Source organism: Corvus moneduloides, chromosome 14, assembly GCF_009650955.1.
Source record: "Corvus moneduloides isolate bCorMon1 chromosome 14, bCorMon1.pri, whole genome shotgun sequence".
NCBI lineage: Eukaryota > Metazoa > Chordata > Aves > Passeriformes > Corvidae > Corvus > Corvus moneduloides.
This window is the reverse complement of record NC_045489.1, coordinates 19745979-19759102: the sequence shown is the minus strand read 5'-3', so window position 1 is coordinate 19759102 and position 13124 is coordinate 19745979. Positions and strand designations below refer to the sequence as shown.

The 13124-nt window shown below is 56.6% G+C and overlaps 1 protein-coding gene across 10 annotated transcripts in view; it reads right to left on the bottom strand.

The window, feature by feature from the left end:
- Nucleotides 1-187: 187 nt before the first annotated feature.
- Nucleotides 188-13124, bottom strand: part of ZNF185 (zinc finger protein 185 with LIM domain) — a 29869-nt gene continuing 16932 nt past the window's right edge. For 5 of the 10 annotated variants that reach the window (XM_032124031.1, XM_032124030.1, XM_032124024.1 and 2 more), the window contains 13 exons: nt 12631-12714; nt 12328-12426; nt 11732-11812; nt 10861-10962; nt 10197-10349; nt 8683-8793; nt 8349-8444; nt 7259-7336; nt 5882-5950; nt 4715-4795; nt 3793-3895; nt 3146-3244; nt 188-2432 (listed from right to left, as the gene is read on the bottom strand). In XM_032124031.1, the coding sequence (XP_031979922.1) occupies nt 3146-3244; nt 3793-3895; nt 4715-4795; nt 5882-5950; nt 7259-7336; nt 8349-8444; nt 8683-8793; nt 10197-10349; nt 10861-10962; nt 11732-11812; nt 12328-12426; nt 12631-12714 (1156 nt within the window). In that variant the 3' untranslated portion in view covers nt 188-2432. The remainder of the gene's footprint in view (nt 2433-3145; nt 3245-3792; nt 3896-4714; nt 4796-5881; nt 5951-7258; nt 7337-8348; nt 8445-8682; nt 8794-10196; nt 10350-10860; nt 10963-11731; nt 11813-12327; nt 12427-12630; nt 12715-13124) is intronic. The other 5 variants (XM_032124025.1, XM_032124026.1, XM_032124032.1 and 2 more) reach the window with 5 other exon arrangements.

The window sequence follows — 13124 nt, the reverse complement described above, 5'->3', positions numbered from 1 at the left end:
TGCCCTGGTTTCAGCTGGGCTAGAGTTGATTTTCTCACTCTGTTGTTCGTTTTCAGATGCTCTGGGAAGGGTTGGTCTGTGTAGAAGTCAGGCTTTCCAAAAGCAGAGTTCCTTGTGCCACCATGGGAGCTGCAGTGCCAGGATGGGTTTGCCTCCACCTCTGCTCAGTCACCACCAGCACATTTCATAGCCTTTATATATACGTATATTTATTTAATTAATTTCACATGAAATAACCTGGTCAAGATTTGTCCCCACAAGCAGCAGAATCCCAAGAGAAATAAGATCTTTCTGTGAAAGAAAATGCATGACCTCATCCATCATGTAGGAAAAAAAATCTGTCTGCAGGTGACCCTTCTCCACAAATACCAGGAAGATTCACCTCTTTGAATAATTCATTTGGGTTTTTTTCGTGGGGGGTAGGTCAGCAATTCTTCAAAGCTCAGGCCAGTACAAATTATAAAGCGTAACATTTTTATAATAGCTGCAGGTTCCTTTTGGGTGATACATGTCTTTAAGGGGGAAAACCCCCTCCTGTCAGGGAGCTGTGCAGAGCCAGGAGGTCGCCGGTGAGCTGCTCTCAAACACGGCCCAGGGGGGAATCAGGACTCCCTTTTCCCCAGGTAATCACAGGAGTTTAGGACAAGCAGACTGAAATCTCTGCAGAGCGTCAGCCTGTGGCTTTGCCAAGCCCTTTGCTGAGCCAGCCCTGCTTTGAGCACACCCTGTCTGCGTGGTGCTGCTGCTCCTCTCCCTCATTGCCTCGTCCTCCAGCTAAGCCTTTGGAGACTTCAGGGATGGGCCACGGATGGAGGAGCACAGGTGACACAGCCCCTGAGCTCAGAGGGCACGGCGGGAGCGGGTGATGCAGGGGGAGAGGGACACACAAGCTGAGGCTGTTTATGGGAGCTGTTACCGAGGTGGGACAGTTCCTGCAGGACAGCCAGAGCTGAGGGGACACCGTGCAGAACCCAGACAAATCCAGCTCCCCATGAGGCCATGGACACTTCAGGAGCTCTGCAATCAGGGAATACATCATTGCTGCAGAAGATCTTCTCAAAGTGCGCTGTGGCACAGGCCCTTCTGCTTTGGCACTTGAAACCATCCCCCTTTGACCATGCTGGAACAAGCCCTGGCTGTACCAGTCCTTCCTACTGCTGGAACTGGTCCCAGTAAGGAACTTGTGGATGTGGTTTTCACCAGTTCTTGGCTGTGAGGGTGGGCAGGCCCTGGCACAGGGTGCCCAGAGCAGCTGGGGCTGCCCCTGGATCCCTGGCAGTGCCCAAGGCCAGGCTGGACATTGGGGTTTGGAGCAGCCTGGGACAGTGGGAGGTGTCCCTGCCCATGAACTTTAGAATACATGAATTTTTAACTCCTTCCAACCCAAAGCATTCAGGGAGTCTATGGTTCTATGATTCCTAATGCTTCCCATGAGGAAACAGTAAGTCTGGACACTGTTAAGGCACCTGACTTTCAGGTTTCAGTATTCAGCATTCCCAACCTGTCAGCTCTGAGTTAAGGGCTAAAATGATACAATTCTGATTTTACTGAGTGCAGCATCTGCTGGAACTTCAATGCTGTTGGTGAGCATTTGGGCTGTGAATAATTCACAGCACTGAGAGGTCTGGGCAAAGCCCTGGTGAGGGGGGAATTGGGATTTCAGCTGAGCAGAGCTCTTTGTCAGGAGAGGGAACGGAGATGTCCCTGCTCTAGCACAGGACACCTGCCCTCAGGGCCCGAGTTAAACACCAGGTGCAGGACACCGTTATCTCCCCAAACAGGCAGCAGCCACAAGTGCTGCTGCAGCATCCTCAGGGAAGAGGCAGGAAGGGGAATTAAAGCTGACACACAATTAGAATAGAGCCTGCAAGTGCTCCTGGAATCCTGGGGAAAGCAAATGGAAATCAGGCAGAAGCTATTTCTAGGCTGAATTTGGGGGTGAAAGAAGCAGAAATAGGCTTTTGCTAAGGACTAAATTCAAACCCTCCCAAGAATCCAGATTTAGTGTTTAAGGCTCCCAGTGCCTGTGTGCCAGCTCACACAGCCTGGCTGCACAAGGGAAAGAAATACAAACAGCATCAGGAGAGACTCGTGGCAATGAGCTGGGGAAAACCTGAGGAGCTGTGCCTGACTCCCAGCTCCGGGAGCACTCGGAATCTTCATGCAGCTCAGGCCAGGCTGGGGGGCTCAGCACCTCTGGAAAAGGTTATCTTTGAGGATGAGGCCGCCTTATCGCCTTCCCATCGCGCTTGTCTGGTGCGGGTGACAGCACCGAGCAGCGGGTGCTGAACTCATTCACGGCCACGGGGCAGCGGGAGGGAAAAGAACTCGAGGGAAGCGGGAGCAGGAATTCTGCGATCTTAGCCGGGCAGGAGCTGCTGCATCCGCAGGCGTGCTGCCGGCACGGGCTGCCTCCCCAGCTCCGCAGGACCCTGCAAGCACACAAAGAGCGGCTGAGCAGGGCCGGGCACAGCCTCACCAGTCACATCGCATCACCAGGTACAGGGAGCAGCGAGGCAGGAGCTCCGTTCCCTGCTCCTGCTGCTCCTCTGTGCCGGGAGCAGCGGGGGGACACGAGGGCTCCCAGCCCCAGCACAGCAGCTCTGCTGGCTGCCATGGTGCCTCCCGCTACTCCCAGATAATCAGACAAAACCAAACCGCGTCCAGCCCGCTCCTGTCGATCTGTTGGAATGTACAACCCTCCTCTTCCCAAAGGTTTTCACCTCAAAGGATCTTTAGGTAAAGGAGTAGCTGCAGCTGCCGCCGAGGAGCTGCCTCGTGTCAGGGGAATGTCACCGCCAGGGTCAGCCCAGGACACAGGGAGGAACCTTCAGCTGCCTTCCACGAGGCCTCTCCACCTCTGAGGGACATTTCTGTCATCACTCAAGCCAGCCTCTGCCTGCCAGCCCCGGGAAGCCACCACAGCCTGTTTGTCACCGAGATTGTGGCTCCAACCGACACCCCCGGGACAGCTCGAGCGAGTTTCCAGCTAATGCTGCAGCGAGGTCGCTGCTTCCCCCTGAACACCCCAGGAAGATTCCTGCCCGGTCACCCAGGAAACGTGAGGGTTAAATGCCCTTCACCATGAGCTCTCACCCAGCCATCCCCCTGGGAACAGCTTCGGAAAGGGGCCCTGGACACCCACCTAGAAGAGCTTCTCGTAGCACTTGTCACAGTGGACAATGTCCCGGTGGATGAATATTTTATCCAGGAGATCTCCCATTGCTTTGTGGCAAATTCCACACTGCCAAAGGGAAAACAAGGAGGTTGGACAGTGACCAAAGCCCCATGCGGTGACAACAGAAGGGAGGGGGCAGAGGAACAGTCTCTGCATCGTTTTATTAAGGGGTGAGGATATGACCTTTGAGGCTGCACTTTCCTACAACAGACAAATGTCCCTGCAAGCCTCTTCCTCCCACACTCGCCATCCCTCCTCCTCCCACCTTCCTCACGTCCCCACCGACATTCCTTGGAAACCCTGTGGGGTTTGAGGATTCAGCCACCTCCACTAGAGCACAAAGACCACAAAGCAGCAAGTCTGCCCCAAGGACGGTGGGGCAAGGACACGAGGGTGTCCTGAGGGTGCTGCCAATAATAAAGAATTCTCCTTGGTCTAATATTTATTCAAGGACCTGGAAATCTTCTGAGGACACCTGTGACTGCCTGACTGTTTTTGTCCTGGTGTGAAGCAAGGATTTGGCACAGCCCACATATATCACTCTGAAAGCCTGAGGATGGAATTTGCAGGAAAATCCCTGCAGTTCCCCGCAGCACAGCAGCACTGGGGCTTACCCTGAAGCAGTACTCGTGGCAGTGGATGTTCAGGTGCTCGATGATGATCTTGGGGCAGTCCCGGATCTCCCGGCTGCAGTAACTGCACAGGGGCTCACTGGACCTGGGAAGAGCAGGGGAGGGGTTCCTCTGTGATGCTCTGGTTCCAGTCCCAGCACTGGTGCCACGGGTTTTTCCCAGCCATCAGCGCTGCTCTCCATGAGCAACCTGCTCCCACACGTGTGACTGTGCAGTGACAGAGCGGAGGGACTGTGCTGTCCCAGGGATGCAGAGACCCCAGCAGTGGGGCAGGACAGATCTCAGAACCTTACAATCATGGAATCATGGAATGGTTTGGGTTGGAAGGGACCTTAAAGGTCATCCAGTCTCACCCCCTGCCATGGGGCACCTCCCACTGTTCCAGGTTGCTCCAAGCCCCAATGTCCAGCCTGGCCTTGGACACTGCCAGGGATCCAGGGGCAGCCCCAGCTGCTCTGGGCACCCTGTGCCAGGGCCTGCCCACCCTCCCAGGGAACAATTCCTTCCCAATATCCCATCTAACCCTTCCCTCGGTCAGTGAGAAGCCATTCCCTGTGTCCTGTCACTCCAGGCCCTTGGAAATAATCCCTTTCTGTTTTTCTTGCAGGCTCCCTTCAGGCACTGGAAGGCCACAGTTAGGTCACCCCAAATGTTCTCAGCTCCAGGCTGAACAACCCCAATTCTCTCAGCCTTTCCTCATAGGAGAGGTGCTCCATCCCTCTGATCACCTTGGTGGCCTGCTCTGGACTCTGACTTGGAGTCAATGTCACTGTATTTGCATTTATTGCACTGCTGTTCCACCACACACACACACACACACCAGTGCCCTCAAAAAGCAAACCCTTAAAATCATTTCTGATTAAGAATTTGATGAACCCCCCAAGGCAGCCCCACCCTGTCCTACCTGTGCAGGGGAGCACTGGACAGGTAACTGTGGTGGCTGTAGCTGCTTCTCTCCTGGTCACTCAAATCCACAAGGCTGCCACTGTGGAAGGAAGGAGGTATCAGCACTGGACAGTGATATGTGGGAAGAGAATCTCGGATGGAATCATTAACCCAGTGATTTGGAATATCCCAGCTACCTGTTCCTCGGGGAGAAGGTCCTCAAAGTGCCTTCCCAGGACACAAAGAGGAACCTTTAAGTATCCCCAGAGAGGCCTCTCCAGGTAAAACTCCCTTGGCCTCACCAGGGCCCTCGTGTTTACACCTGGCCCCTACAAACAGCAGCTTTTCACTGCTAGAACTCGGAATCCTGCACAGTTATGCAGGAAAAGGCATGGAGCACATCCCTGGCCTCACCCAGCTGAGTGTTCCCTCTCTGCCTGGGTTTCCTGGATATTTGGCTTATCTTTGGCTGCTGACAGCAGCTCTGCTGAGCTCTGGGACAGGCTGGAGATTTACAGTGTGTAATCAGCTCCCCCAGGGATGCCAGCACAGCGCTGAGGGAGGATAATGCCAGCACGGAGCATCAAACTGGTGTGAACTGGTGCCACATCACTGTGAGGATGATGTGCATGGGGCCAAATTCTGCTCTTGTCACACTGGGGCCAGTCTGGAGCAGCTTCACTTGAGCAGAGCACAAAGGACTTGAAAAGCTTGAAAAGGGTGTAATTTATCTTCTTAAGACTCACATAATGAAGTTTTTCCAGAGAGAGCCCTCACCCCCACATTTTCCTCACGCATTCCAGTCGTGCCAAACCTGCAGGGACCAAGCCACTCCAGGAGGAGCTTCCCTGTCCCCTGGGAGCAGGGGGACACGGGTCCTCCTGTCAACCACCACAGCGGCAGGAGCCGGCAGGACCCCGCAGAGCAAACTGTGCCCTCCCGATAACCCCCCGGGGCAGAGGAGCTCCAGCTGCTCCATCCTGGTGGGATGTGTGAGGAGGCTCGGGCTGGGCTCTGCACGCGTGTGTGACACACGGCTGTGACACCCGGCTGTGACACCCGGCTGTGACACCCGGCTGTGACACCCGGCTGTGACACACGGCTGTGACACCCGGCTGTGACACACGGCTGTGACACACGGCTGTGACACACGGCTGTGACACACGGTGTCCCCAACGCTCCGTACCTGCCGTAGCGTGGGGAGGCTGCAAAGCCGCCGGTGTTCACGTACTCCTTCACAAAGAGGATTCCTCTCCTAGGAAAACAGGGAGCATTTCCATGAGAAAAGAGCGGCTGCGGCTCGGGAGAGCCGGGCAGGGACCGCGTGTGCCCCCGGACACGGAACGCGTGCGGGAGAGGCTCGGAGCGGGATGCTGTTGTTCCGAATAAATCCTGGATATCGAGCATTGTTGCTAAATAACAACTCCTCTAATTACCCCACCAAAACAAATCGAGTTAATTGGAAAGAATGGGATGGATAATGTAACCCTTTCATCCAGTTATGCGCTGGTTGGAAGGATAAGTCTGTCCCAGCTCCCGCCAGGATTAGGCGCACAATGGGCATGGAGAGAGCTCCCGGCTCCCCCGGCACCACCAAGCCCTGTGGCACAGCGCTGCTTCCAGGGGCTGTTCTGCCACTGGAACGTCTCCAGCGTTTTCAGCCAGTGCAAACTGCCGCTGGTATGGTTTGGGATGGTTTTACCTCCCTTGCATATTCCTGCCTCTCTACAAGCCCAGCTCAGAATTCCATGTCCCACCCGGATGCAGCTCTGGGCAGGCCGAGGGGAGCCCTGTGCCCGCAGCCCTGACAGGAACTAATCAGCCTTTTTCCATGGTGCATTTCCACTGCTGCCTAAAAGCTGGGATTAATCCTCCCTTCTTACACTAAGCCCTGTCATGGCTGAGGAAAGAAACCTCTCTTTTTTTCCTTAAACTGAGCACGGGCTCTTTTTATGTCATGGAATCACAGAAACATTAACGTTGAAAAAGACTTTTAAGATCATCAAATCCAACCATCAATTAACACCACCACCATGGTCGCCACCAAAGCACGTTCCCAAGTGTCACATCCACACGTTTTCTGAACACTCCCAGGGATGGTGACTCCACCACCAGCCTCAACTTCCCCTGGCCCAGCCTGAGGCCGTTCCCTCTCCTCCTGTCCCTGTTCCCTGGGAGCAGAGCCCGACCCCCCCGGCTGCCCCCTCCTGTCAGGGACTTGTGCAGAGCCACAAGGTCCCCCCTGAGCCTCCTTTGCTCCAGCCTGAGCCCCTTCCCAGCTCCCTCAGGAACTCTCCAGCCCCTTCCCAGCCCCATTCCCTTTCCTGGTCACGCTCCAGCCCCTCAGGGTCTGCCTTGTCCTGAGGGGCCCAGAACTGACCCCAGGATTCCATGTGGGACCTCACCAGTGCCCAGCACAGGGGGGGACAATCCCTGCCCTGACCCTGCTGGCCACACTGGGTGACACCAGGCAGGTGCCAAAGCTGGAATTCCTCACCAAGCAGGATGGCCCCGTGCCAGCCCCATCCTGCAGCGAGGGGATTGTGCCCGCTTGGATCTTTACCCGGCAGTGCTGGAGTCAGGCTGGTACCCAGAGCTGTGCTGGGAGCTGGAGAGCCTCTCACTGGAACTGGAGAGGAGCCTGTGGAGAGAGGGAGAAGTCTGTGAGCCATGGCAGGATCCAAACTGGCAGCCAGGGGAAGAGCGGCTGCCGCTGCTGGGAGGGCAGATGGATAGCAGAGCCCTTTGCCAGCCCTTATCATGGACCAAACCAGTCCCTTTGTCCTTCTACACCTGCCACAGGACAGGACTGCTTCCCTGGAGAAGGGATTTGGGAAAGTCTCACTTGTAGGGCCATGAGAGGGAAGATCCAACAAGATCTTCCAATGAGAATGGGGTGAGTGAGCCACAGAGGCTGAATGGGAGCAGCCACAGGGAGAAAAGGCACAGGAGGAATTGCAGGAGATGGGGATGGGGACGTTCCCAAAGCAAACGGAACTGGCCCCAGCTGATCTGAAGGAAGAATGCAACAAAACTACGGAAAACAGCTCTGTCCATCTGCTCTGCAATGAGGCTGACCTTTCCTGGAGCCAGTCCAAGGCTACCCAAGGATCTTGTGCCTCCTCTTCACCCCTACAGCCTACTCCTTGTTACAGAGCCAGCCCTGCACTGGTGGCTCCATGGAGCGTCAGACTGCACTTGGATGGGCTGGCACTGCCAGGAGGGACTGCAGGGAGCCCAGGATAGTGGCATTCCATACTGGGTACCTCCTGCCCCTTCCAGCAGCCTTGTTCTGGGAGCAGATCCGTCATTTAACCATTGATCTTCTGGGGACATTCTCTCCTTGCTGTGATCTCTGTTTTTCCTGTAGCAAAGACCAATTCCTGGCCAGGAACCAGCTCCCCATTCTCCTGTCCCTCTCTTCTGGCCTCCCACACAGTGAAAAATCTCCAGAGGTTTTCCTGGATGTATCCCAGAGCCTGTGCTAGGCAGCTTTAGCTGGGAATGGTTGAAGAGTTGCTCTGTGCCTCTGGATCATGCATCCACTCCCTGGAAACCAACGCTCCCTCTGTCAGCTCTTGGCTCTGCCTGCTGGCTTCTCTTCCATAGATTCTGGGCAGTTTCCCTCAGAGCCCTCGTGCCTCCCCGTTTACCTGGAGCTGTTATGGTTTAAGCTGTCCATGTAGAACGGCACCCTGTGGCTTCTCGGGGACATGGACATGGTGGGATCTCTGGGAAGGGACTCGTGGCTGGGGAGAGGAAGCGGAACAGTCTCAAGCTCGGAGTCTGGGCACGTGAGGGATCCTCAGAAGGGGTGGGAATCTCGGCTGGGATCTCCCTGCTGGGCACTGACCCCTCCCACTCCATGGCCATGGAGTGCGCCCATCCAGGGAATCAGCAAACGGATCAGGACATCTGCATCCTGAGTAAATGTGGCAGCAGGGAGCTCCTTGGTTTGGCAAGTTGGGACCCCAGCCCTGGACTCACCGTGCTGCTGGGGGGCTGAAGTCCCCGTGTCCCCTGGCACTGTCGTACCAGCTGCTCCTGGGGCTGCTGCTCCCGGAATAAACGCTCCCTTTGGGATCCGGGCTGGGCCTGCTGAGGACAAACAAAGCCCTGAGTGTGTGGCAGCAGGAGTCTCCAGAGTGCCCACACTGGGCTCACAGTGCAGCAGGAGTCTCCAGAGTGCCCACACTGGGCTCACAGTGCAGCAGGAGCCTCCAGAGTGCCCACACTGGGCTCACAGTGCAGCTGGAGTCTCCAGAGTGCCCACACTGGGCTCACAGTGCAGCAGGAGCCTCCGGAGTGCCCACACTGGGCTCACAGTGCAGCAGGAGTCTCCAGAGTGCCCACACTGGGCTCACAGTGCAGCTGGAGTCTCCAGAGTGCCCACACTGGGCTCACAGTGCAGCAGGAGCCTCCGGAGTGCCCACACTGGGCTCACAGTGCAGCAGGAGCCTCCAGAGTGCCCACACTGGGCTCACAGTGCAGCAGGAGCCTCCAGAGTGCCCACACTGGGCTCACAGTGCAGCAGGAGTCTCCAGAGTGCCCACACTGGGCTCACAGTGCAGCAGGAGCCTCCGGAGTGCCCACACTGGGCTCACAGTGCAGCTGGAGTCTCCAGAGTGCCCACACTGGGCTCACAGTGCAGCAGGAGCCTCCGGAGTGCCCACACTGGGCTCACAGTGCAGCAGGAGTCTCTGGAGTGCCCACACTGGGCTCACAGTCAGTGCCGTGCTTCTGTCACCACCAAGCCCCAGCACAGCTGCCCAGGGCAGCAGTGGAATCCCTGGCCCTGCAAGTGTTCAGAAAACGCGTGGATGTGGCACTTGAGGCTTGGTGGTGACCTTGTGACAGCACTGGATTGACAGCAGGTGATCACAGAGGCCTTTCCCAGCCGTGAGGACTCCACGATTCCATGGTGCATCCCCCCAGTGCTCTGCCCATTTTCCCTGTGCCCATTTTGTACTCCAAAGCCAGGAGAGCAGGCTCCAAACCCAACACTTGAGCAAAGCCAAACCATTCCCAAACAGATTGTCCAGAGCAGCTGTGGCTGCCCCTGGATCCCTGGCAGTGTCCCAGGCCAGGCTGGACACTGGGGCTGGGAGCAGCCTGGGACAGTGGAAGATGTCCCTGCCACGGCAGGGGTGGAACTGGATGGACTTTAAGGTCCCTTCCACCCAAACCAGTCCAGGACTCCATGATTCTAAGAAATGGCCAAGGAGGATCCCAAGGTGTAAATCCTGAGGCCTAGAGCTGCTCCTGGTGATGTAGGAATGCCTTCCCCAAAGTTACTCATATTGTACTAGTCCAGGTGCTCCATCCTGGGACAGGCCTGGTTCTATGATTTAATCCTCTTGTCCCCTCTGGGAACAAAATCCTGCTCTCACTCCTTTTCCCAGTGATTGTACAAGCTGGAGTGGGGTTTCTAGCAGATATTTCCATGCCATGACAGCTTTCCCTGTCTCTGCATCCTAAACCCCTCATCCCCAAATCCTGACCTCCTGGTGCTGAACACCTGGCTGTCCACATAGGCCGGAATCCTGTGGCTGGGCACGGAGCCTCCAAAGGGTTGGCGGTCCTGGAACAGGGACACGGGGGGCTGGGACTCCTGGGCACTGGGGACACTCTCCTGGGAGCTGAAGTCAGACCTGCTGAAGAATTAAAACCAGTGTGACCATAAAGCCAATGGGTGCCTTTGCTCTGAGCAGCTCACACGAGGGTTCAGGGTCTGCCGAGGGTGGGTCCTGCCTCTTCCTACAGGGAACAGGGAGAACTGGGACACCCTGTTGTTAATAGAACCATAGGATCATGGAATTGTGGAATCCCAGAATGGTTTGGGTTGGAAGGACCTTAAAGCCCATCCAGTGCCACCCCTGCCATGGCAGGGACACCTCCCACTGTCCCAGGCTGCTCCCAGCCCCAATGTCCAGCCTGGCCTTGGGCACTGCCAGGGATCCAGGGGCAGCCCCAGCTGCTCTGGGCACCCTGTGCCAGGGCCTGCCCACCCTCCCAGGGAAGGATTCCTTCCCAGTATTCCTGTGGTCAGTGGCATTGGATTGGCACATTTCCTGGGTCCAGCCCTTCAGCCAGGAGTGTTTCAAGGAGCAAAGGATGAGGGTGAGCGAGCCACTGATGGCACAAACAGGGATGTCCCCACCGTACCTGGCTGGCACCGGGGCGGGCTCGCTGTGCCTGCAGCCCCCTGGGCTCTCACGGGGACTGTCTGTGCTGGGAAGGGTTTGTTCCTCATAGTCCAGAGTGATCCTGGTGGGGAGGAAAGAGCTGTCAGGAGCTCTGGCACCTCTGTCTGACCCCATCCACTGTGGGGGCAAATGCAGGGACACCGTGACTGTCACAGGATCAGTGTCAGGAGGCTTTAGGTTGGGAGGGACCTTAAAGCCCATCCAGTGCCACCCCTGCCCTGGGCAGGGACACCTCCCACTGTCCCAGGCTGCTCCAAACCCCAATGTCCAGCCTGGCTTTGGGCACTGCCAGGGATCCAGGGGCAGCCCCAGCTGCTCTGGGCACCCTGTGCCAGGGCCTGCCCACCCTCCCAGGGAACAATTCCTTCCCAATCTCCCATCCAGCCCTGCCCTCTGGCACTGGGAAGCCATTCCCTGGGTCCTGTCCCTCCAGGCCTTGTCCCCAGTCCCTCTCCAGCTCTCCTGGAGCCCCTTTAGGCCCCTGGCAGGGGCTCTGAGGTGTCCCTGAATCCTTCCCTTCTCCAGGTGAGCACCCCCAGCCCTCCCAGCGTGGCTCCAGAGCAGAGGAGCACCTCCCAGCCCTCAGAGCAGCTCTGTGGCCTCTTCTGGCCTCGCCCCAGCAGCTCTACGTCCTTCTGATGCTGAGCTGCAGCAATCCCTGGGGGAGCTCCCTGCAGTGCTGTGCTCCAGGGGGAAAGGTGGCACTGGCAGAGCCTGTATTGGTTTCTGAATTCCTTGAGCCAAGAAATGAGCATCTGGATGCCTTTGGACAGGCTGGGAAGGAGAACTGGAGGTGTGTGAGGGAGTGTCCTGGTGCCCCAGCTCCGCACCTGGCCCCGCGTGGGTCAGACTCGTTTGCCTGTGGAATGTCTGGAGCTGGGATGCTGCTTCCTCCAGGAACAGAGCTGGACCTGCCAAGACATGAGACCTTTACAGTTTGTCTCTCCTTAGAGACCCTCTGCTCCCAAGTTTAAAGTCGAGGAAGCGACTCCTGGCAGCCCAGCTGGACAGGGTTTGATGGCTCCAGCTAAGGAGGATAATTTCTCCCAGGTTTTCCTATAAAACCACAGTAAAAGATTCATCCAGGAGAAGCAGCACTAGAATCAGGCCCAAAAAGGCCTCAGGTTACACTGGAGGAGGTTTAGGTTGGATATTGGGAAAACTTTCTTCATGGAAAGGGTTGTCAAGGCCTGGCAATGTTCAGGGAATGTGTGGATGCAGTGCCTGAGGACAGGGATTAGCGCTGAACATGGTGGTGGTGCTGGCTGATGCTTGGACTTGATCCGAGAGGTCTTTTCCAACCTTAACAACTCCGTGATTCTATGAGAAGGAGAACCTGGGAGAATATTTATCAGCAGGGGGGAAGATGCCCAAGGAATGACCCCTCATCCCACAGAAGGCGGGGGGGGATTGCCCCATTCCTTACCCAGGCTCAGCAGGATCCTCCAGCCTGGGGGGCTCCGGGTGGGTGTCATGGCCAGGGAGTCCTTGGCCCCTCTCAGTGAGGCTGGCTGAGTCCAAAAACCTAAACCAGACATCCACAATCGGGAAAATCCATGCTGGGATGCGCAGACACCCATTCCCTGCAGAGGAGCAGGCCGGGAGCAGGAGCCAGTGTGGCCAGAGCCATTCCAAACCTCCCAGACCACCAACCCCAAACCTCCCAGACCATCATCCCCAAACCTCCCAGACCACCAACCCCAAACCTCCCAGTCCCCCCAGTCCTCACCTTGTGTCATGCCAGTAGGGCTGGTGCTGGGCTGGGCCCTCGGGATTCGTGGAGCTGCTCCTCTCCTCATAGCCCAGGACAGACCTGGCAAGCAGAGCAAGGCCCATGACATCCCTAAAAACTGGCACCTGGATCCTGGCACTGCTCTGCTCACCAGGTGCCAGCCTGCCCTGGGACTTTTCTCTAGAACATGACACAGTCCCTGTATTCCAGCTGCTTCCAGCTCCCTGCTGCTGCTCCAGCATCCCTGGATTTTCAGGGGATTAAGAGGGAGTGACTGAACCCCACTGAGAACACAAGAGGAGGAAAAATCTGGAGTGCTTGGCTGGTCTCAAAGGAGATGGAGAGGGATACAACACAAAGATCCTGGTTTATTTAAACCTCAGTTGTCTCCATCTGTGGGATAAAAGCTGGAGAAGGAGCCTCTTTCTGTGCCTGCCCATTTGGGTTTCCCTTGATCCTCAGGATTATTCCTACATCCACTAAATTCACCC